At 38.5% G+C, this 25,064-nt stretch overlaps 1 protein-coding gene across 4 annotated transcripts in view; it reads right to left on the bottom strand.

The window, feature by feature from the left end:
• The window catches only part of NEO1 (neogenin 1), a 249,018-nt gene extending 226,181 nt beyond the window's left edge, over nt 1–22,837 (bottom strand). For 3 of the 4 annotated variants that reach the window (XM_068555114.1, XM_068555126.1, XM_068555136.1), the window contains exon 1: nt 21,786–22,248. In XM_068555114.1, the coding sequence (XP_068411215.1) occupies nt 21,786–21,915 (130 nt within the window). In that variant the 5' untranslated portion in view covers nt 21,916–22,248. Of the gene's footprint in view, nt 1–21,785; nt 22,249–22,741 lie in introns of those variants that run through there. The other variant, XM_068555121.1, reaches the window with a different exon arrangement.
• Between the last annotated feature and the right edge of the window lie 2,227 nt (nt 22,838–25,064).

The raw sequence follows: 25,064 nt of genomic DNA, 5'->3' as shown, positions 1-25,064 counted from the left end.
TTCATGAGTTCTCATATATGCACACATATGTGGACAAAATAATTTTACAATAGGACTGAATTCCTTATTTGGTGACAAGGCATCATATGACACAAAAGAATCCATCAACCAGCCTGGTCTCCACATGGACAGTTTACACTGAGCAACACCCTTCCATCGTCTCCATCAAGTAGACAATAATCACCAACATGTACTTCCAGATGTAGAGTTCTCCCAACTCAAATCTGTTCCCACTTCTAGAACAGCAACTGAAAATACATATCTTCCTAATGATGGGTCATGAGCATTTTTTTCATTTTATAAAGTTGGCACATATAAAGGTGTACCACTTACTTGGCATTTAATCATATACCACTTTAAGACATATTGATTCTTACGCTGTCTCATGTTACATCAGAAAAGTTCCTTAAGGGCAAAAGCTGTCTAGGTCTTCTGCAACTCTGTACCTGCCATATCACAGTATCCAGAAAATATAGGCACCAGAAACAAAATGAAACAAACAAAAAAAAAACACCACCACCAACCCGCCCAACACAGACACACACACACACACACACACACACACACACACACACTGCTAGATAAATGGCTGACTTTCTATTTAACTTGGGATTCCTGGAAGGGTGCAATTGCATATTATATTCACTTACCTCTCTGTATGGTCTACAATATAATTAGCTACGTCAGAGGAACATAAATAGCTACTACTGAATCTAAGCCTCACATTTTTCATCTACAAAAGCAGAAAGATAAATTAAATAATTCCTCCTATACTCTGATTTTGAAATAGTCTTTCATTCAAAAATAAAATATTTCTGGAGACATAATATATGCCAGATACTGAGGCCCTGAGGATACAGAGATAAAAGTTTAGGCCACTGAGGATACAGAGATAAAAGTTTAGGCCACTACCTAGAGGGGCATGGTCTAGTAATCATAATTTGAATTCCTCCATCTGGCCTCTGCACCCTGCGTGACCTTGGTCACACTCTGCCCAGGTCACCAGATGACAGCATTTCATATGTTTGCAAAGCAATCCATGTAAGCAGTGAGGAGGAGGAGGAGTCTGGGGATGCCTATGGCTATGGATAAGACTGACAGAAAGGGGAGAGCTACTAGGGAGGGGTGTGAAGACAGACACAGAGAAAAGGGTTACTCCCCACCCATTAAGAGCCATATGCCTATATGGAAATATAGGGAAATAATTCTATCTGCCTGGAACTGTTCATTATCTCTATCATCTAAACAAGATGAGGGTTTCCCTCACACACTGAAAACCCATTTTATTACACTGAATACTGCAGTCACTTCTGACAGCTTCCAATGGACCACAGAAATAAGACAAAAGAAAAACAAACTAACAAGCAAGAGAGCTTCATTTTGGTCATTAATTTATCTACTTTCTAGGCTTTTCTTCTCCTTACCTTACCCATGAGCTTAGAGTAACAAAATGCCCAAACCAAGGGATAGGTTAGAAGGGGAGAAACAAGGAGACTGCCTAATCTTGAGACAAATAAACTACATAATTAGCCTCTGAATAAGGGGGAATTGGTTATAAAAGTCCCCACTTTTAGACACAACAGGTTTTTAGAGATGGACGTCTCAAAAGTGAATTGCCCTGAGGTGAAATTCTGATTGCATTTACAATGTATCTTAACTATGCCTGAGCTGTTACCTTTATCTGTTCAGACATGGATTGAGTCCTCAAATGAGCAAAATCTGCTGTGTAAATCAGCTACTTAATTAAAGAGAAAAGTTTAGCAGGCTGCAGGGAGAGATTTGTTGAAATGGTGTATTAAACACCGTTACAGGAAGAGGCTTCCTTCACTTATTAATTCTATCATTAATCTACAAAATTTAAGTCAGTCAAGAGTAGTTGCTGTTTATGCATTTTTCAATTAAAGATAGTAGTTTAGGGTAAATATTTACTGAGAACCTACCACCTCCAAGGTGCTCAGCTCATGAGCCCCTAGCAGATGAGGGGAGAAAAGGCATAGAAAACAATGTTATCCCCACAGAATTTAAATTCATGGTAAATCTAGTACAGTATATTCTCATATTAGTACTTTTTAAAGTATTGACAATCCTAACTCTGGTCTACTTGCTCACCAACTCTCCTGAGAACTGTTTCTTGCTTTTCAAACCTCTACATGCACAGCAGAAGACCTCACTTCCTTATTAAGAATATTCACCTATTCTACGCTCCTTCCCTCCAGTTAAAGAGTAGCCTTATCTCTCCTCCTCTCTGATCTACTGTAAATCTTTCTACTTGTGCTCAGAACCAACCCCATATTCTCCCAACCTTCTCAGGAAACTTATATTATTATTTCGTTTTCCTTGTATATTCAAACTACCCCTCTCACATAGTCTTCCATTGCCTTTTAAGCATGCTCGAGTCTTGCCCATTAAACACACACACACACACACACACACACCATTCTTATTAGACTCAGCCACTGCATTCAGTCATCCTCAATCACAGCTAAATTTCTGGAACTTTTCACAGTCTTCATTTTCTCCCTTCCCACTTGTCCCTCAACCTGCTTCCAAATTCCACTTAAAGCTCTTAGTAAGGTCATGGGTGACTCATGGGTAGCTAAATGCAAAACACATTTTTCACTTCTCACCATACTTAATCTACCAGCAAGTCTGATACTCCCTTCTTGACTTCTACGATACAACCCTCTCCTGGTTTTCCTCCTATGTCTCCACTCCCTTCTCTGTCCTGTAACAGCCCATCCTCTCTACTCAACCATACACTCTAAGCAGATGACTCATAAACCTACAGCCCACGTCTTTCACTACACTCCAGACTGTAACAAACTGCCCCCTGGGTAAGGCATATCAAAATTCATTATATCCAAAATTAAGCTCATGCTCTTCTTGTCCCCCATAAACTTATTTCTTTCCCCTCAAAAAATAACATCAACCATCCTGCTATACAAATCCTAAAGAACCTTAGCAATCATCTTGGACACGTTTCTCACTGCAAAATCCAATCCATCACCAAATTCTATTTTATCACCTAAATGACTTCCCATTCCATAAACTTTTCTGCACCTCCATCATTCTAATCCAAGAAATCATTGCACACTGCCCAGACTACCGAACAGCCTATGAGGCAACACTAGCACTACCACCACACACGTATACACACTGTGGTTTTTTTTTTCTTGCATGTAATATAATGGCTATTTAAATACCCTCTACTGGAATTCCAAATTCTTTAAAGTTAGGCAATGCACAAATCATTTGTTTATATAGATACATATATATATATATATATATATATATACATACATACATATATATATATATATACATACATACATATATATATATATATATACACATACATATACATATATATATGTATATTCTTTCCCTATCTCATTCCCACTAAAATGAACTTTATCAAAACAGGGTTTAAGTTTGAATCATCCTCAACACCCCAGCACAGAGCCTGGCATACAGCATGTACTCAATAAGGGTTTACTGAATGAATGAGTCTGAAATTCACAGTTTTGGAGAAAGAATTTTTTAAAGTTTATATACATAAGACTTTCAGTTTAACTTTTCATTTATGTTCCTGCTTCCAAAAGTTGAAGCAGTTAACAAAGCAAAACTAAAACTTTTAAAAATGTATTATAACTTTGAATCTTCCAGATATTACATTAATACAGTCCAAATTCTAATAAATTTCACATTTGAAAAATCATTTAAAGCCATTAGATATGATTATTCCCATGGAAAAAACAACATAAAAGACTTTCAGCAAAATGGCAATTCTTTTCAATATTCCAAATGTTCGTAGCTATAAAAAGACATTTCCTAAATATAAGTGAAATAGCAACTACCTTATCATATGAATTATATTCCCTTGGAGAGGAAGTTCATTCTAAAACACTACTTCTTTTAAATTCAGAAGCAATATTCTGGGGTTTTTTTCAGTCAACATTTAGAAAATATTTCTCAAGCTTTGTGAGTAAGAAATCTCACAGATGTTTCTTAAAATGCAGATTCCAAGGCCTCTGGAGCACAGATTTATCTCAGTATATGTATAATGATGCTCTGAAAAATACTGACTATACTTCAGGAATCACTTAGGCATGCTGCCATTGGCTAAAGCAACCAGCCCCTATCAAGATCTCAACTAATCTTAAAAGATACTATAAACCATTGATTTGGGGGAGGAGGTGGGGGGAGGGAACCTTACTTCTGTTTTCTTCTACCTCTTCCGTAATTCATTTTCATCACGAAGTTATCTTGTGTTATGGTACACAACAAATATTGATTAAATATTTCTTCAATTGAAACTGAGTTGAACCGCATTCATATGTCATATTTACAGCTTGCAGAATTATACTTCATTTGTTTAATGTAATTAAAGGTATTAATACTTCACAATTACCTCACAAAGCACACCACTGCTTCCAGATGTTCTAACAATTGAACAAGTGTGAAAGCCACTGCATTAAAAACTGAAAACCTGGCAGCAAGTGTACTTCGTCATATCAAGTTTATAACATTACATAAATAATGTATTTAACCTAAGATGAACATATGAGGAAAATCAACTTATATCATAACAAAACATTAGTCAGGAAGATTCAATTTAAACAGCTTTTCCTAAATTGTACTATTCTTGTTGGATATAAAGTGAAGACAGCCAACATTCCTTATAGTGTATTTTATGTCTATAACAGAAATAACGTTTGTCCTTCCTGAAACAGCATAATGAAGCTAGCTATTTTCTTTTCCAATCCACCCTGTGGCCTCAGCTACCTGCTTTCCTATTTCCTTCTACTACACCTAATCATTCAAACCACTTCCAAAGAATGATTTTCAGACTGGCAAATTCTAGATTTAAGACTGAAGCAGATTCCTAATTCTTCTTCCCGTAAGTAAAAGGTTGCATAATGAATATATAACACTTCTACTTTTCTGTTTCATGCCCTACCTACCTTACTGAACTCTGAATTCCTTATTAAAAAGAAGTCATGCCATCCTACTTTCCCTATATGTGTTACATATGAATAAATGCAATAATACATGTAACATAAACCCTTATTATTTGATATAATCACCTGGTCAGAGAATACACTGAAATTTACTATATATGGAAAAAAATGAGTAACACAGCCAAAATTATAAATAAGATTTTAACTGGAATATTTTCTACATACATTAAGAACTATTATCAATACTTTGTACCCATTTATATTTAACAATGGGTAAAAAAAATCAAAATTTTAAGAACACTCCTGCTGTCATTCTCCCGAGGAAAAGTCTTTCAGCCTCAGAGAAATGTATCTCTGCCTCAAGGATAGGTATATAAGATTGAGAGACTTGCTGAAGTCTGTAATCCCAAAACCTAACAGTCCTGAAAATATACTCAACATTCACAAAAATGTCTGTGGAATAAAAAATACCCCATTCCATAAGAGTTCGTATCAGGCAAGAGTTAATTAGCCTATTAGAGTCCTTCAGAAAATTGCATTATTATAATCTATATGTACATAAAAGTAAAAAGAAAATAATAAAATTATTCTTTTTTAATTGGGTCAGACACCAAACTAAACCAACTGAAAAAGAGAAAACACACACAGTGTAGATTATCAGTTCAAGATGGCAAAACTGAGCTCATAAATGTAATCAATGCCTACCCAACACTCCACCCCCAATATCCGCTGAAATAATCAAAGGAATAGATTAAAAGAAAAACCCAGGGGAAAAATCTGTAGCCCACGGAAAATCACAGAAGACTGCCAACCATATGTGGGCCTGGGGTGCCTCCAAGAAAAAAGCCTGGCAAAGCACCTGGCAGAGCATTCACATTGCAGATCATGTGTGAAGTAAAGTTTTGAGACAAGGGGCAGAAAGAGAAGAGGCTGCTACTGCTAGTTCCACAGCCAATTGCCAGCATTTAAATTGTGAATTTTTTAATTCCAGCACTGAAAACAAACACTGTAGCAGTAAACCTATTTCACAGCAGTATGACTATACCTTGCACCCCTACTCCCTACAAACCAATGATCTAGCAACACAAAATTACTGCAAGTCTAAAATTCTCTCCTTTCATCTAGACCTGAAACATTAGAACACAAACCCACGTAAGTTTAAAAGAGTCCATCTCAACCAGCAATACTCTGCACACACAGACACCATCCCATCATCACAAGTACCCATCAACAGACACTTTAAAAGACCCAGGAGCTAAAGAAGTGATTGTTCTATCAACTGAAGCAAAATTTTTCACCTGGAAAATTTACAAGAGAAAACTTTAAAGTACTAGAATTCCCAACTACAGAAATCTCAACTGTAGAAATCCTAAAAAAACTTAAGAGAATACCATGCACATGAAAAGAGAATAATCTGAAATCAGGACAGACTGCTTTCAGCCACAAAACAACTGAATAATTTTTCAAAGAAATACAACAGGGGCAATAAATGCAGATTGCACATGACAAAAAACCAGACAAGTGTGAAAATTTCTAACAGAACATAAATAAGAGAAAAGACGAAAGGGGCATTGCAAGAGTTCAGCTTCCAGGAATGACGGAGTAGGCGGTTCGGACCAACTCTTCCACTAAGGAGAAATAAAGAAACTAGACAAAATACTCTGTGTGAGGGCAATCAAGGTCATGAGGAATTAAGGGACCAAGATCTAGAAAATGAGAACATCAAAATAAATAAACCTGGTATTTGGAGCTGTTTTTTTTAACCTAGAGGTATCCGTGGATTCTAAAGGCCACTACTGCTGAAGAGGCTGAGAAGATGAGCATAGCTTTTGACAGATGTAAGCCCTGAGGGGACAAAAATTGGAGTGAGGGCCTGCCAAGGAGGAGGATAAACCTCTTAAACTGTGGATTAGGACTTCAAAGGGCTACATACAAGAAATAAAAGTAAACCCAAAATATTTCAGCTCATAAGGTCTGAAGCCTGATTTTAAATCATCTCAATCCCTGAATGGACTAAAGTGACCTGAGATTATTAGTGACTTCATATAACCACATTCCAGAAGAGAAGCAAAGGTAAATCCTTTCTGAGAGAAGATAGTAGCATTCAGATTATGTCTATAATTTTTCATAAACAATCCCTGGCACTCAATCACAAATAAGCAAGCACATAAAAACACAAGACAACCCCAAAACCAGGAGAAATAACAAATATAAAAGCAAACCTTCATGGTAACACATATGACAGGATGGGTTAAGGAATAAAGATACAGTATGGAGAATTTCGGCAGAGACCTAGAAACTATAAAAGAAAACAAAACAGACATTCTAGATCTGAAAAATACAATAAATGAAATTAAGAAATCAACAAATGGAGTGCTGCCTCTGGTTAGAATGCAGAAAGTCATAAGAGACTGTCACTCTTACCTCAACAACCAAAACAACACAGATAAACTACAAAAACCATAGTTTTTCTGAACCCATCAGAATGACGAGGATTCAAAGAAGCCTTAAGCCTAAACTCCAATGGGGAAGAAAAAATATTTGAAGAGATAATGGTAAAGAACTTTCCAAAAATGATGAAAGTAATCATTCCACAGATACAAGAAACTCAGCAAGAATGATAAATACAAAGAAAATCACAACGAGGCTCATCACAGGCATATTTCTGAGAATCATAGATAGCGAGTAAATCTTAAAAGTGTCCAAAGGCGGAAAGACGGAGGGAAGCACATTCCCCACAAGAGAGTAAAAATAAGACTTATGGCTGATTTCTCATCAGAAATGGAGTTCAGTGGACAATGGAATGACATTCTTAAAGGGCTGAAAGAAAAAACCTGTCATCTAGAATTCTACATCCAGCAGCCCCCACCAAAAATATCAAAATTGAAGATGAAATAAAGATGTTTTCAGACAGACAAAAGCTGAGTGAATTCATCTCCAGCAGACCTAACTAAATACTGAAGGATATTCTCCAGGCAGAAGGAAATGACCCCAGATAGAAGCTCAGAGATGCAGAAAGAAATGAAGAGCAACTGATAAATAAAAGCAACATGGGTAAATCTAAATCAATAATGGCTTATAAAATAATAATGTCATGTGGCTATCAAATATAAACAGAACTAAAATACGTAACAATAATAACAAAAATTAGAAGAAAAGGACAAATAGAATTAAGGTGTTCAAAAGGTCTTGTATCATCCAATAAATGGTAAAAGTAATAAGTCAAAGATACATTTAACACATTTTTGACCAGAGACGTATTATGGCCACAGGCGTTAGTGTCTGCAAAAATCCCCCAGTCAATAATGTGTTAAGAACCACTAAATGAACAGTAAGAGAATATATAACTGGTAAACTAAAAGAGAGGGAAAAACTGCATAACTGAAGATAACCAAGCCATCAAGAAAAAAAGAGAAAGGGGACCACAGAACAGGCAAAGCAGTGAGAAGTAAATAATAAAAATGGAAGATTTAAAGCCATTAGCCATTACATTATATGTAAATAGACTAAGAGCTCTAGAAAAAAAGGCAAAAATTGTCAGTCTAAATAAAGAAGAAAACCTAAGAGTATGCTACATACACAACATAAATATAAGACTATAAAAACGGCTGAAAATTAAAGGGTGAAAACTCTTAAACACTAAGCCAAACAGCTGATATAGCTATATCAAAATCAGAAAAAGTAGACTTTAATCACCAGAAAGATAGCAATTCTAAATCCGTATGCATCTAATAATATAGCCTCAAAATATATAAAGCAAAAATTGACACACCAAAAAAGGGGGAAATAAAGTGTCATAGAGAAAAGAGACAGAGAAAATACACTTATGTGGAATTCCAGAAAGAGAAAACAGAGTATGGGTAGTAAAGTAATAGAAGAAATTTTCCTACCCTAAAATAGACTCGTGTGTTCAGAACAACAACAAAACTCACTAATAAGAGAAATCATATCATACACACATTTAAAGTTAAATGAATTCAATCATACATGAGAGAATATGAAATAATTTAAATAGAACCATTCTACCTGCCATTCAGTATAAGCATGCAATATGAGATATGAACTTGTTGTTCTCCTAGTTGAGCTCAGCTCCAGTGTGCCTCTCTTAGTATGTGCATCTCATCACACTTCAGTTCTAGAGTTTAAAAAAAAAATGATTTTGAACATGTTACAAATGCAAGTCTTCGTCTTTATTTAGTAGTCAACAAAAGAAATAACTTATTCCAAGACTAAGAAGAAAAGTTATCTAAGCCCAACTTACTGAGATGAAATATCAGCCTCCAATGTAAAGTCTTCCTAAGGTGCTTAAATGGGAAAATGATAATATGCAGTTTTCACATTACTGGCTGAATTTAAACCTAATGCCTAACCAAAAATGCAACTCCACTGTACCATTATTTAAAAAGAAAAAAAAAAAAACAATGAATAAACTTCCATCTAATCATATCCTGATGAAATTTCTAAATCTCAAAGTCCACGCACACACAAAATTCTACAAATATACAGATTTTTTTAAAAAGATGAGGGTATGAGGGTACCTAGTAGACATTAATACTACGTACAGCACTAAATTTGGAGGGCGGGGGGGCTGTCCAGTGAGTTCTAAAAGAAAAAGGAACCTTATATCAAGGTCAAATTATTATGCGTATGCAGAGGCAAATCTTAAAACAATTTTGAACAAAGTGGAACTACATACCAAGTTAGTACCATAATATTACCTGATATTTCTTACCTACGAACATTAATGACTGATAAATAAGGCTGATTCTGAAACTGCAAAATTTCTACCTAGGTACACCTACTCTGAAGAAGGAAGTGCACACTTCCACAAAATTTTTTTAAAATAAGGATTTCTTCATGAAGTAGCAAAAATTAATTCCTCAGTACTTCCCAATACGCATCATCCTGAAGCTTATTTCTGCCGCTCTGAAAAAAATCCAGAGAAATCAATGTTTCGTAAAAGATACCCACAAAGCCTAACAGGAAATAAATGATGTTTTAGGAAGCAAATATGTAATGATAAGGTTAACTTTCAGGCATTAAGAATTGGAACAAGCACTACCTCCAGCTTCCCTTCTAGCATCACAATCTTTAAAAGATTACCTGGCCTATGATTTCATCATCTAATAATCATCCCTCTGTTTCATAACAAAAGATAAACTTCAGAATAACAAAAGTGAGCCTTTTCAAGAAATAGTTTACTGATAAGAACATTTTTGTTGCCTTTGCCTTTACTCTGCCTCAACTCATACTGCTCTTCATTTAACTCTCCTTGCCAGAAAATCCTGCCCATCTAAAAAGCCTGCTCATGCCTTCAAAACCAGCTCAAGTCCACATCCTCGAAGAAACTTATTAACCAAATACTCCAAACTAAACAAATCCTTATCCTTCCCCACATAAGCTTACTCATTTAACAATCTAATTATACACAGCCATCAGATAATATAAACCAAATTATACAAGTTTTATCTAATTTTCATGTATTTTTAGCCTCTCCATCCAGTTTATAGAAATAATAAAAACAACAACAGTTTACATTTAATGAGTGATTAAGATATACCAGGCTCTGTTCTAAGCACAGACACATATTAACTCATTGTTTACCTCAGTTCAGAGTGATAAATTATTACATATATTATTTATAGTAAAGAATTGGGGGCACTTCCTGGTAGTCCAATGGATAATACTCCGCGCTCCCTATGCAGGGGGCCTGGGTTCGAACCCTGGTGCAGGAACTATATCCCACATGCCACAACTAAGAGTTCACATGCTGCAACTAAAGGATCCTGCATGCCGCAACGAAGACCCGGCATGGCCAAATAAATAAATAAATAAATAAATGTTTTAAAATAAATACGTATCTTACAATTCTTTAAAAAAAAAAAAATTGTTCACAATTGCCTTTTAAGCTTTCCCTCTCCCTGCCTAGCACTCTAACCCAGGGCCACACCATGCATGTAGAAGGGAAAAGAACAAACATTATGTTAGCACTATCCCATTTATTCACACAGATGTTTCTGAATAAGATATCCAGGGGCAAAATGAACTTTTATCATTTTACATAGCTCTAATTCTAGGTACTTATCTTGTTCTGCAGACAGAGTAATATTTCCTTCCTTTGGACACCCAATGATGGGTGTATATTCAAGTCTTTGCCCTAGGTTTTTCTTCTTCCTTCCTCAGTGAAATGATCTAGTCTCATGGCTCGAACTATCACCTCTATCAGATAATTCCTGAACCTATATTTCTAGCCAGAGGTCTAGAGAGACCTCTCATCTGAGCCCCAATTCTGTAATACCTTTACAGAGATGATCTGCTGACATCTCAGGCTCAGGGTATCCAAAAATGGAAATCATATCCTGTCCCTTAAACTTGTCTTTCCTGCTACATCCTTAATCCATTTTCCACTTCAAACCACCTCAATATCTTGAGTCAAACTGGCATGCAAGTATTTGATTAACTGAACTTACTCTAAACTAAAATTGCTGTCTTAAAAGAGGTAGTAGCATCGGTTTCAATTCCTATTTTTCACTCAAATCAATGAGTTTTTTTTCCTTCAAAATAGAACAGTTTGAAAGTTTATGAATCCATATCAAGCAAACATGAGCAGTGGTTAGCAGAAGTCAGGTAAGCAGACTGACTTGACTACTCTATGCACTTCTCATTACCTGAAAAACCACAAGTAGCCATGGGAGTTTTGACAGTTATAAGTTTTAAATTGTTCCTATTCTTAATTATATTGTTTAATTTACATTTATAAATGAATCATTAATTCAAGACAGGATAAAGGAATATGAACAAAAGACAAATAGACAATTCTCAAAAATAATATAAACCATTAATAAAAATCTGAAAGACGCTCAATTCCATTAATAATTTTAAAACATAAAATTTAAAGAGATATACATTTTCATCTATCAGATTGGCAGAGACTATGAGGTCTGAAAATAACTAGTATGTTGGCAAGGGTGTGGGGAAACAGCACTCTCTCGTTTGCTGTTGATAGAGAAAAATCAGCTTTTTGGAGAACAACTTGGAAATAACTAGCAAAAAATTTAACACACATGCTCTTTTACCCTACAATTCCACATTTACAAACTTATTCTATACTATATTTGAACATGTGCACAAAGACATTTTGTAAAAGTGGGTTCACTGCATATGTTTGCAATAAAAAATTTGGGAGCATCAAAAGGAATTGGTTAAATAATTATGATACATCTATAAAATACCATGTGGCTATCAAAACAACTGTGATAAACTTGTATGTACTCACATGGGAAGATGTCCTAAAACACACTGGAAAACAGTATGCATAGCACTACGTCACTGTTTAGTTTTGTTATACATGTATATATTATATATTTTAAATATTTAATTGTATATATAAAACAGAAAGTCCATAGCTATTCAAAGTGATTATCACTGGGGAGAGGGCTGGAATGTATGATCTCACTTTTTATTTTACATGCTGCTTGAAAATTTTTAAATATTTTTTATTTTCTTAAAATCAAACCAACAATTAATTTTACCCCCAAATTTAAAGTTGACATACACATTTTAGCCATCAGGGTTAAAAATGCTGCTAATAGAGAAATTCTATGACTTTGAGGGGTAGGGATTAGCAGAGAAGGAACCCTGCCCTGGCACCTCACCTCTTTTCCTATTCATATTTCCTTTTCTCCCACCTTAAGTGTCAGCCTGGACTCATACTAATTTGAGGTGAGATGGGACTCCAGAGATTTCTGAGGGAAGATATTTCTTCCCAGACGGCAACTGTATCTATAGGAGGAGGGGCAAAAGAAATGGCCAGGGGCAGAAAATACCCATTGGCAGTGATGGAGAGGAAAAGAAACTTTCCTCAACCTGGCTGAGACAACCATTTCTGTTTAAGGAAGATCTTTGTGTTCTTATGTTTATTTTAAATCTTCTTCCTTACAAAGGTGACTAATTGCTGTTGTTAGGGGGCATTTCAAGACAGTCTTTCTACCACTTCTGATCAACTATGGACTTAGAAATAAGACAATACAGTTTGTTAGAACTACATATGAATTAAAGATAAATAGGCTCTAAATAAAGACTTTTGGGACTCTGAGGAACTTATTTACTTTAACGTACAGACTTTGAAAATTATTTCTCTTATTCCCTAGTCTTCAGTTACGTTCTGGAGGTGAGGGTGCATGATGGTTGAGTTCTATGTAGGTGGGGTGCTATTAATAAAGGGGTTATCGCCATAGGAAGTGTGCATACAATCTGCTGGACACACAACACTGTGTAAATTTAAAACTACTAATAACCCAACTTCAAACCAAAAACTTTCAACTATTAACCAAAGAGATCCTCAAATTTTAGTTTTTACATTAAAAGTCATGCTATGAATAAAAATTATAAATAAAACTTATAATTTGTTATTCTATTCCCTGAATTTGTATATGATAACGCTATCATCTTAACTAGACCTTACATATAAAGATATATCCTGGTAAATTTTTTTTTTACTCATTTACTTTGCACCTGAAAAACAAATGTTCTGTATTCAGTTTCCATGTGGTATCACTTTAAAAATTCACTCTGCTCAGGACTCCTCAGTAAGTTTTACTGGCTATTACTGACCAGTAATAAATCCTGAAAACCTGTACGATCAATCTCCGGATTTCCTGAAGACATGGAAGTAGCTGCACCCCCAGATGGCTCCATTATTAGCATTCTCATATATTCAAACATTCCAGTAATCATTTCACATAGAGGAAATGAAAAATAACTCCCTCTGAGAGTTCTAGTCTACTGACCTGTTAAAACTAAGTTGGGACTACTCTAAAGACATAGAACCAAAATTATGAGAAAAGTAGTACTATTACTTGATTAATAGTAACACAATGATTCCAGAATTTGTTTCTCCACCTACAGCAGTAATTACACTTTCTCTCTCCAAATTAAGTTATTATCTCTGCCATTAGACCAAGGATAGAAAACATGTCCAATTCATCTTAGTATCTCCACAGTGCATGGCTTTGTGCATAATTATACCTCAAAGATAACATATTTGCAACTAGTCAAAATTACCTAAATTTCTAGTTTGGGCTACACAAGAACTATCTGACTACAAAATTAAATGTGAACATTCTTGCCATAAGACAAATTAAAAGGAGGTTATTTCTTAATGCCATCCGCAGCAACATGGATGGACCTAGAGATTATCACATTAAGTGAAGTAAATCAGAAAGACAAAAACAAATAACATATAAGATCACTTATATGTGGAATCTAAAATATGACACAAATGAACCTATTTACAAAACAGAAACAGACTCACAGACATAGAAAACAAACTATGGTTACTAAAGGGGAAAAGGGATGGGAAGGGATAAATTAGGAGTCTGGGATTAGCAGATACAAACTACTATACATAAAATAGATAAACAACAAGGTCCTACTATATAGCACAGGGTATCCTATAATAAACCATAACGGAAAAGAACATGAAAAAGAATATATATGTATAACTAAACCACTTTGCTGTACACCAAAAATTAACACAACCTTGTAAATCAACTATTCTTCAATAACAAATTTTTAACAGAAGGTTATTTCTCATGGTTCTTTTTAATAGGAAAAGCAAAGACGCAATCTGAAATTCAGACTGCCCAACTGCTAACTCCTTAACAAGAAGAACTCAAGTACTGATTTTAGTAAAATAGGACATATAAAACCACTCACTCCCTCTCTCTCTCCTTTCTTTACATAAGGAAGTCGAAGGCAGAATCAAAATATCAGCTAGATCAGTAACCTTGCCAGTTTACTTTACATCCATTATAAGCCTGAGAGTAAGTATCTAATATTTCAAGTAGTACTACAACTTAAAATATCTCACAATTGCTTAACACTGAAGCTTATTTCTTGAAATCAGCCCTAAAGCTATTTTTACACATATAAAATAAAATCATACACGATCATTTACAGGCAACTTAAAAGATTTTCCCAATCATATCCGACTTCACACTAGAAAAAAAAAAAGATGCATAGTAACTTGGGCTTTAGAGAATGACAAAAGGTAATTCTTGAATCAAAGAACAGAAATGATCAGTGTTCAAACACAAAACTTAACAGAAGTCATTTAGCTGAGATGAATCTACCACTCAATTTTATAGACTTCAGAGTTACAGAAACTTGGAGATAGAAGGGACCTTTGAGATTTCCTATTATTAATTAATTCCTTCAGTTAACAGATGAAACGGAGAAGCTATGGGACCTGCATTTTAAAATAATGGCCTTAAGGTCACAATTAAAGATGAAAATATCTTGAAGAAATTGTAAAAGTACTGGTCAATGAATGGTATTACTCAATGGTATCATTACTCTTCTAAAATAAATGGAACCCTGACTCCCACATACACACACAAATTATCTTTTCACCAACAATCCTATACAAGGGAATCCAAAATACGGAAGGAAAGACTACATGTGGGAAGATGTTCATTACAGCATTCTTTATTAGAGCAAAATACTGAAAACAACGTCAACATCCATAAAAGGAGAATAATTGTTAGCAGCAGTATGCAGTATAATAAAGAGTACAGGCTTTCGACCTGTAAAGGACTGGATTTGAATGCCGACTTTTCCACATGAGAGCTGTGAGGCCTATGACAAGTCACTTAATATTTGACACTCAGTTACCTCAACTGTAGAATGGGGAGATATTACCATATTCCTCACAAGGATGTATAAAGGATTAAATGCATGTAATAGAGAGTGGTACAGTGCCTACAGCTCAGTGAGTATTCAATAAATACTACTTTTATTGGCCCCTACTAATATTATATTCATTCACTGGAATAGTATACAGACATTTTAAATAATGATTATAGGAAAATCTGTATTCAGTGGCATGGAAAGATCTCCAATGCATTGTTAAGTGAAAAACAAGTTGAAAAACAATAAGCAGTATGATCCTGCTTATGTGTAAAAAATAAAACTATACACACATATGTAAATACAGAAGGAAAAGTATTAACAGTGGTTATTTATGGGTTAAAAAAGGAATTTGTTGGTGGAAGTTTTACTTTATGTACTTTCTTTTTACTTCAAACAAACATGTATTTAAGTATTTAAAAATAACTTTTTTTAATTGATGATTTAAAGATAGTGCGGCAACAAAGAAAAATGGAATAATGCACATAAAAGGTTGCACATACACCATGATTACAACATAAAAATGATGTGCCATATAGACAGTCACTAGAAAGAAATATACCAAAATTATACCAGTGGGTCTAAATGAAATTTTTTGTCTGTTTCCAAAATTTTTAGTCAAAAAACTCCTTTGATTCTAAACAAATCCAAAACTGGGGTTATATTTTAATATCATCTTTCACTGGCTTGTGTCCCATGACAAAGTCAATTTTTAAAAATCATAAACACAAGACTTTTCCTCACCTCATTAGCTCTCTGGGTCAATAATATCTTACCTATAGTCATTTCCACTGACTGCTCTCTTATTGTTGATGCAATTTTACCTAGAAGCCAAAATGCCTACCAATGGCATGGTAAATACCTCCCAACCACACAAAAGTCAGTAATAAAATGAAGGGCTTGGCAAGAAAGACTATGAAATAGATAAACAGAGCTTCCACATAATGAGATTAATGTTACCCCTATATTTTATATTAGCATAGAGAAAACTCGTAAAGAAGAAACCAACAATGATCAATTGCTGGAAAAAAAACTACACTTTCAAAAAATTTAATAGAATTATACTATATTTTTAAGTTCACAAAAAAACATTAAAACCATTCTATACAGACACTGTACTTTACAGTTTATAAGCAATTTTACATTTCATTCTTCTGACAACTCAGTTAGGTAAGCAAGGTATTATTCTTGCCTGCCTATAGCCCCCAACAGATATATGGAAATGTGTAGAAGCATGAGTCACATCCAAATCCTCTGCCTCCATATCCTAAGTCTTTTTTCACCATTCTACATATTAACTTTCATATGGTTTACTAAAAGCGGTCACATTTCTTATCTCCTTTGAACATTCATCCTGAAGATCTATGAACTCCTTTATACTTCATCCTGTTAGGCAGGCAAAGCAGGGCATCGGTCTCTGTTTACAGATCAATTAGTATGATCACTGATCCTTCCAAAGATGACAAAACTAATAAATATTAAAATTGCAGCATATCCAGAAGACGATGACCAAACTCACAAAAGGTCAAAAACTAAGTAAGATGAAGAGTGGCTGAAGGAATTAGGATGATTAATTTAGAAAGGAGAGAGCAACACACACACACACACACACACACACACACGCCCACACACAAATTTTGTCCTCAGACCTGTGAAGGACCATCATATAAAGGAGTCAGATTTGTGCTGTAAGGCCCGGGAGTTAAAAGAAATTCAATATTCATTCAATAAACAATTAATGGGGATCTACTCTGTGCTAGATGCTTGTTCTACACCACGTAAGAAAAGTCCGAATCCTCAAGAGGGTCAGACTAGTAGAGGAGACAAGAAATAAGTAACACAAGTTAAAAAGGACTCAGAAAGCTATGGGCACACAGAGAATGATGACTCCAACTCTCTTTGGGGGAGGGGGCTAGGAGAAAAAAATGCACTGAACAGATGAGTAGGTGGGAAGTGGCATTAACAGGAAGAAAGGGACTTCTCTGGTGGCGCAGTGGTTAAGAATCTGTCTGCCAATGCAGGGGACACAGGTTCAAACCCTGGTCCGGGAAGATCCCACATGCCACAGAGCAACTAAGCCCGTGTGCCACAACTACTGAGCCCGTGTGCCACAACTACTGAAGCCTGCACGCCTAGAGCCCGTGCTCCACAACAAGAGAAGCCACCGCAACGAGAAGCCCGTGCACTGCAACAAAGATGAGCCCCCGCTGGCCGCAACTGGAGAAAGTCCAAGCGCAGCAACAAAGACCCAATGCAGCCAAAAATAAATAAATTTATTTAAAAAAAAAAAAAAAAAAAAAAAACAGGAAGAAAGAACAGCATGTGCAAAGGCCTGGAGACCTGAAGCTCTGCAGTTAACCTGGAGTGGTGGAGCACCAGGTACACATTAGAAGTGCCAAGAGATGAGGCTTTAAGCTGGGAGTGTGGGAGGCCTGTAGTAAGGAACACAAAAGTCCTCACAATCTTCATGCCAAGAAGTTCAGACTCCAACACTCAAGCTATAGAACACTAATTAAGAGTTTATAAGTAGCAGAGTGGCATGCTCAGAAAAATATATAAGAAAGTTCATTCTAGCAGGAGGACAGACTTCTAGAGGCTAACAGCGGAGATAAAGAGTTTAATTACAGAGCCACTATTGTTACTCTAGGTGGAGTGATGATGATTCGAGAAATATCTAGGAGGTAAAAAAAAAATCAAGGAGAACTACTGGCTATGGGAAAGAGGGAAGGAGGAGAGTCCAGGATGACTTCTAGATCTCAACTTGGTTGAGTGATGAACAGTGATGTCCAAGGTGGGTAACAAAGGAAGACAAGTCCATGCAATCATTCAAACAATGTGAGAATCCTGGACCAGAAATTGGTTTGTTATTGTCTGGAGAGAGGGGATGAGGGAAGAGGTACAAAGATGAGTTTACCTTTGGTCCTGTGTAATGCAAGGTACCTCTTCAGTGAAGCTACAGAGTGACACGTGAAGCAGAGTGGACTAGGAGAGTCATTAGCTGACAGTAGCAACTGAACACAAGTAAAGTATACAGAATGAGATCAACCTTAGATACCAATATTTGATGAGAAGATGAAAAAAAACCTGAAAACAAATGAAGAATTGATCAGAGGAGTATGAGATGAATCAGGAGATAGGGTGACGCCAAAAAAAGGCAGGAGAAGATAAAAAAATTCAAGAAGGTGGGGAGGGTGAAAATTAAAGTTAAATGTACTACATAAAGCAAAGTTTACTAAAAGAAGTTATTCAAAACAGGAATAGACTACCTTGTGAGGTAATGAATCACATCATCAAGTTAATGATTCAGGCAGACAGAGTCACCTATGCCGGATGTTGACAAGAGGATTCTTACCTTAAATGAGAAGTATAGCTACATGACCTCTATAGTACACCTCTGAAGTCTAGGTCAAGGCTAGCCTCAGCATCATTAGGACATCAAATGTTCTTTTGCAATCTGATCAGAGAATTGGATATTTGATGATTCTAAGAAAAGTTTTAAAAAACAATTTCTACATATTTCATGTAACGCAGAAGCAACCAATACTGGATTAAAACTTTTCACTATTTCTGCTCTTGGGATACAAAAAATTGATGCTGAAATGGCAGAAATAGCTGATCTAGTCTACTTCAAACTGATTTCAAATAAGCTCTCACATTGCCTGCCTAACGTTCTCCATTCTGGCATCCCAATCCCACCTGAGCACCATTCCTTAACCTGTTCACTCTGATTAGAGAAGACCTGCAATGCACGGGTGGTTTTGTCATGTCATCTTTCCCTAGGTCCCTGCATATCTTTTCAGCAATCTGCCCCTCCTTGCTTCCTAAAGCCAGACTGTGTGCCTAATCATTTCCAACCCTCTGCCACTGCTGACCATTTTCTATCACCAGTCCTTCTCTCTTTCCTCCACCTCCTCATGTCTACCCAATGTTGGGAAAACACCCCATTTATCCTGTTGTCCCACATCCTATTGTTCTCCTTTTACTACCAAATATCTCCATACCCTACCACCTATTCACTGTAATCCCCTACAGAAAGGTATCTCAGCTACCCCTCTACAGAAATTAAAAAATTAAACCAGTTACGAATGACATCTGATTTATTGAAACAGCTTGTTCCATTGCTGCTTACTCCCTTCTCAATCCCCTTGATGTCTCTGCAGCTTGTGAAAGAACTGACCAACCCTTCCTTGCTGCAGTTATTCCTTTCCCTTTTGCAGTGAGGCAGAATGGTTTGTGGAAAGCACTCTGCACAGGATCAGAAGATCCGTGCTCTAGACCCAACCATACCACTAATTAGCTGTGACTCTCCTCACCTCCACTCCTACTCAGATCTCACTTCTGAGACACCCTGACACCCAGTCTAGGCTAGGTCCCTGCAGTATACGCTTTCTCAAAACCTACTCTTCTCCTCAGCAGTGCTTATCACAACAACTTAATTACTATATAATTAGTGGCTAAATGGCTATCTTTCCTACCCACACGCCAGACGGCAAACTCCACGAAGGCAAAGTGCACATTTCAGCCATGCTTTACACCTCTCATCAGCACAAAATAAAATTAATTAAATAAGAATTAATGTTGAGACAGATGTTATGACTTCCTAAGAGACTTATTATTTTTATTAATCTATAATTACTAGCACTTACTTACAAAATTATTGACAAAACTTTAAGCAGTAACACATACATAATAGGATGAACTACATATAAAATTTTACATGTAAAATTAAATAAGAGTCTTCCAAGATAGTTATATTTTTCTTGCCTATCCACAAGAATAGAAAGGGTTGGATCAGTTACCTACATTTCAGGACCAACATGTGTACTCTAGGCTGAATGTGCAAGTGCAAGTGTGATACTAAAACACTATTGTTTATGTGGCTGTTTTGATAATACCCATTGGTACTTCAGGGTTAAAGCATTTAACACTGGCAAAAGCCGTGTGCTACATATACTCTGTAAGTATCAAAAGAAAGCTTTTATCAGCCAAATTACATTGCAGTGTGATTTTAAATATAAACCAGGGAAAAACATGTAATGGTTTAGTGAGTAGAAGCTGCTACTGTGCCTGACAAGATGACTTTCAAATACAGAAATTTCAGATCTCATGCAAGTAGGTGAAAGTTGTCAAGTTTTATGATACACCACCTTGGTCAAACAATTTAAACAGATTACATGCTAATTTGTCCTTCATTTGCTGAGTGTGTCCCGCTCCTCAATTACACTGTAAGGTCCTTACAGGCAGGTTTGGAGTTTTGTTAATTGGTCCCCTTAAATAAATAGGAATGCAGGTGACTTCAATAATCTATGATATAGAAAACCTGAAAATGGCTTTTGCGGCTAAATATACTTAAATATTCCCACTTGAAAACAACGTACAAGTACTTAAAATCCGATGCTTAGACAACTCCCTAGGTTAAGAGCGGTTAACAGGCTGTATAGTTGTAATTCCCAGGAAAGAACAAGCATTTTCATAACGGAAACACTAACAGATAGAATCACTTGGAGCTGTTCTCCAAGGCGCCCTCATCGTTAAGTCAACACCACTGGTTATGAGGGGACAATCGTGTCCCTCGGACACCCTCTCTCTTCCACAGCCTCGGGGCTACAAATCCTGCACGAGGAGTCCCTCGAGATCAACCAGCGCTTCCCTGAGACTTCAGCTGGGAAATCCCTGGCCAGGGAATGCGGAGTTCAAGCCCCCCTCCCGCTTCCTTTCCTGAAAATTAATGAATTGGCCGTACGATTGTTTATTTAATGAGGTGTGTAGTGGCCTCTACTGGTGCTTGTGTGAGCACAAGAATGTCCCACTCTTACAAGTGGGATGAGCCTGGGGGAGGGGAGGGAGGCGAGGGGTGAACCTGCCTCCGGGTACAAAGCGCAGAACTGTAGCCCGGAGCCCCCGATGCGCCCCCACGGCCGCCCCTCCCCCGGCAGCGCCCCCGCCTGCCCACTTCACTCTCTACCCTGCGCGACCCCCTTTCTCCTCGGCAACCCGAGACGAGGCAGAGAAGTTCCTACACGTTTCCTCCTGGATCCTAAACAAAAACACCGCAGCGGCCGCTGCCGGTGCCGGTGCCGCGCCCCCGCCCCCACCCCGCGCCTCCCGGGCCCGCACCCCGCGGCCGCCGCTTACCTGGGAACTGCGGCGGGGAGCCGCTCCTGGCGGCCGCGGCGCCCGGCGCCCGGCGCTCGAGCAGCAGCAGGCAGCAGAGCCAGAAGGAGGAGGTGCTGAGGAGTCGCCGGGCTCTCCGCTCCGCCGCCATCTCTTCCCCGCGAGCGGCGGCGGCGGCAGCGCGGCGGAGCCCTCGCCTCCTTCCCTCCCGCGCGCCTCAGCCGGTCCCTCGCTGCAGGCTAGGCTCCCGCGGCCGCCGCCGCCGCCGCTGCTCCAGCCCGCCCCGGCCCGGCCCGCGCGGCCCCTCTCGCGGGAGGGGAGACTCGGGGGCGCCTCCCTCCTGCAGCGGGGAGGAGAGAGGAGGAGAGCGGAGAGCGGGGAGTCACTACATTCCGGGGCGGGGAGGTGGGTCCTTCTCCAGGTTCCAGGCGCCGCCACCCACCGCCGACTCCGGCTCCACACAGCAGCGCAAGGGGGGCGGAGACCACGGGCGGTAGGGGTGGGGGGCGGGGACCCGGAGCGCGCACCCCCGCGCACGCGCAGGCGCGCGCCTCCCTCGCCCACACCCCCTCGGCTCCGCGCGCGGCCCGCCCCCGCTCCAATCCCGGCTGCCGCCTCGTGGGCCGCGGCGGCGGGCATGCTCCCCTCCCCCTTCTCCCCGGAGCCGGGGACAGGCGCGGGGAGCGCGCGTCGAGCGCTGCTGCTGGCGTCAGGGAAACCCCGGAGAAGCGGATCCTCCTCCTCCTCCTGGCCTCCTCGAACCGGGGAGAAATTCCCCCCGCCTCACCTCTCCAGACGCCTCTGGCTACGGAGACCTGAGGGCAAGAGGCGCTCCGAGCCCGGGCTTGTCCGGGAGGCCGGAGCAGGCGCGCACCTCTTTCAGCCTGGGCCCAGGGCCCCTATATAGGGCCTCAGAGGAAGCCGAATGGCCTCCGGGAGGAAACCTGGGTGCGCAGAGGGTCGGCGTGGGGACTTACGTGCCAGCCGAAAACAATAGCGATCCCTCCCGGCTCTTGCTGGGACCTGGCGCGGCTCCCGTGGGAGGGGGCCCGCCGCCCCGCCGCTGACCTCCCGCTTCCCGGCCGGGCCGCCCTCGCCGCGAGCTTACCCAGGACAGTGCCGGGTCCGCCCGGACCGCTGGATCCGCCCCCCCACCCGCGGCTCTCCGCTCGGGTCCAGGGAACCAGGGCGCAGACAAAGGTGCCGGGTGTCCATTCCACCAGCCAGTGCGGGGATCTAAGCCGAGCCCCATGACTCCCCAGGGCTGATCCTCGGGCTGTAACAGACCTTTTACCTCTACTTTTGCGGGCCACCTCGCCTTTTCGTACCTGGAAATAACGTCTCTTCGCTGGTAAAGCGGGAGCAGGAGGGATGTGATTTTAAACCACTTGGTAATCGTGAGGCAGCACCCAGGCTACCCAAAGTTAGGAGAAAGCAGTTTGGAGTTATACTGCTGATGAGAATACTGAAAATCTTATAAGTTACACCCATGGAAAATATTTTGAGAAAATTTTGTTGTGTTGGTTATGCACTTGGAGAGTCATGTTTGATTATTAATATGAGTTGGATTTTTATTCACTGTTCCGTATACCCAATAACCAAAATGTGTTGCTTTCCGCAAGTAGATGGCTAGTTCTCTGACTTCCACAGCCCTCTGTGCCTTCTCGTAATTACTTTCTTCAGTTATTTTCTTTTATTCTCAAGTGGCAGAAAGCAGTGTGAGGTTTGCGGTAACATTGGGAGGGATAAGCTCAGAATCCTCATAAAACCTCTCAGACCATCAAAACGGTGGAATCAGGAACCCTTTGAAACAATTGACGCTTAAAAGAGCAAACACAGCCTTATTGTTTTCCACTAGGGAAACAATTTAAATATCTTTTTGTTTTGGTTAGACTTGTTAACCAGCAAAAATATTTCCTAAATACCCCCTGATTGACCAGTTACGTTAGAAATAGATCACCTCCCAATTACTTCACAAGTATTTGCTTAATTAACCTTTAATAATCACATCATTATTCAGTTTTCTGAGGTAATTAATGAGAAAGCTCTTTGGAAACTGTAAATTGCCTGGCAAATGTTAATATTCAGTCATCTTTTCTAAGTTTGGAAAATTTTCATTGTATCATAAGTATAAAATGCATAATGTGACTTTGAAAAGGCAACTTGCATTTATCTCCAAGTTTGAAAAATAAATGAGTTGTGGCTAATAAAGTAATCAGATTGATTTTCATGTATGATCTTTGTGAACTCTCTAGTTAATTTATCAGTCCACTGTGTGTATCAGGGTTAAATCAGAAGTTTAAAGCACCGTCTGTAAAGTAGGGTGACCGAATCGTATATTGCTGGCTTGTGCTTAAATCACAGTTTTAACAAAACCCACTCTAATAAACCACTAATAAATGAAGCCCCAGATTAAAAATTACAGATTTTATAACAGTTCAAGAGTGAGATTGTAAAGTAACCCAGACACACACTTGAATTCAGATCCTTCACCTTGTTTCAACATAACTGACATTGTAGACATTCCCTTTAAAAATCATCATTTGGAGTAATTAATCTCTCCTTTCTTTAGTAAGGCATCTCTGAGAAAACATTTTCTTAGGCACCTTATTTATCATATTCATTCTCCAAACAAGATTTCCAACTAATACATCAATCCACATTTATACGGCTAGCCAACATATTTTTATGTAGTCTAAACTATTAATCTACAAAGTGATATTAAACCATTCATGAAATTAACACTTTTTTTCATCTAAGTAAAGTTAGATCGTGAGACCCATGTTCAAGGAATAGTGCACAAAGAAACTTTTACAGCAAAGAAAACAGACTGGCCATTGTGTTAGTGTAAGTTATCAAAGTGCAGGCCAAAAATAACTAGAGCAAATATTCTTGTGAAATTTATTCTAAGTACTATAATATAAAAATTAAAAATTAATAAAGCCTATGAATATAAAACTTGGTAAGAGTCTTATTCTCTATAGTGAAAGGCTTATTTTCCAACTTTAGAGAGGCAATATAGTTCAGTGTTTAATTGCTGGCAGTAATTAGATTCTGCAGCTGATTCCCTGGCTGAATCCCAGTATCCAAGGTAGAGAAGAAAGCTAGCTCCCTGACAAGTAGATCCCAGTACAGAACACTCCCAAGTCACAGCAGTTTTAAACAAGGAATTACCCAGGTCTTAAGAACATGATTTTCTTCTGCATAGATGTTGACATTTTTACATTTGCTCTTTACATTCCACTAGGTAAGAATGTTTATTTCTCCCTTTCTCTTCCAAAAGCCACCTGTTCTAGGGAG

This window comes from Eschrichtius robustus, chromosome 1 (assembly GCF_028021215.1).
Source record: "Eschrichtius robustus isolate mEscRob2 chromosome 1, mEscRob2.pri, whole genome shotgun sequence".
NCBI lineage: Eukaryota > Metazoa > Chordata > Mammalia > Artiodactyla > Eschrichtiidae > Eschrichtius > Eschrichtius robustus.
This window is presented reverse-complemented; position numbering and strand designations above follow the sequence as displayed.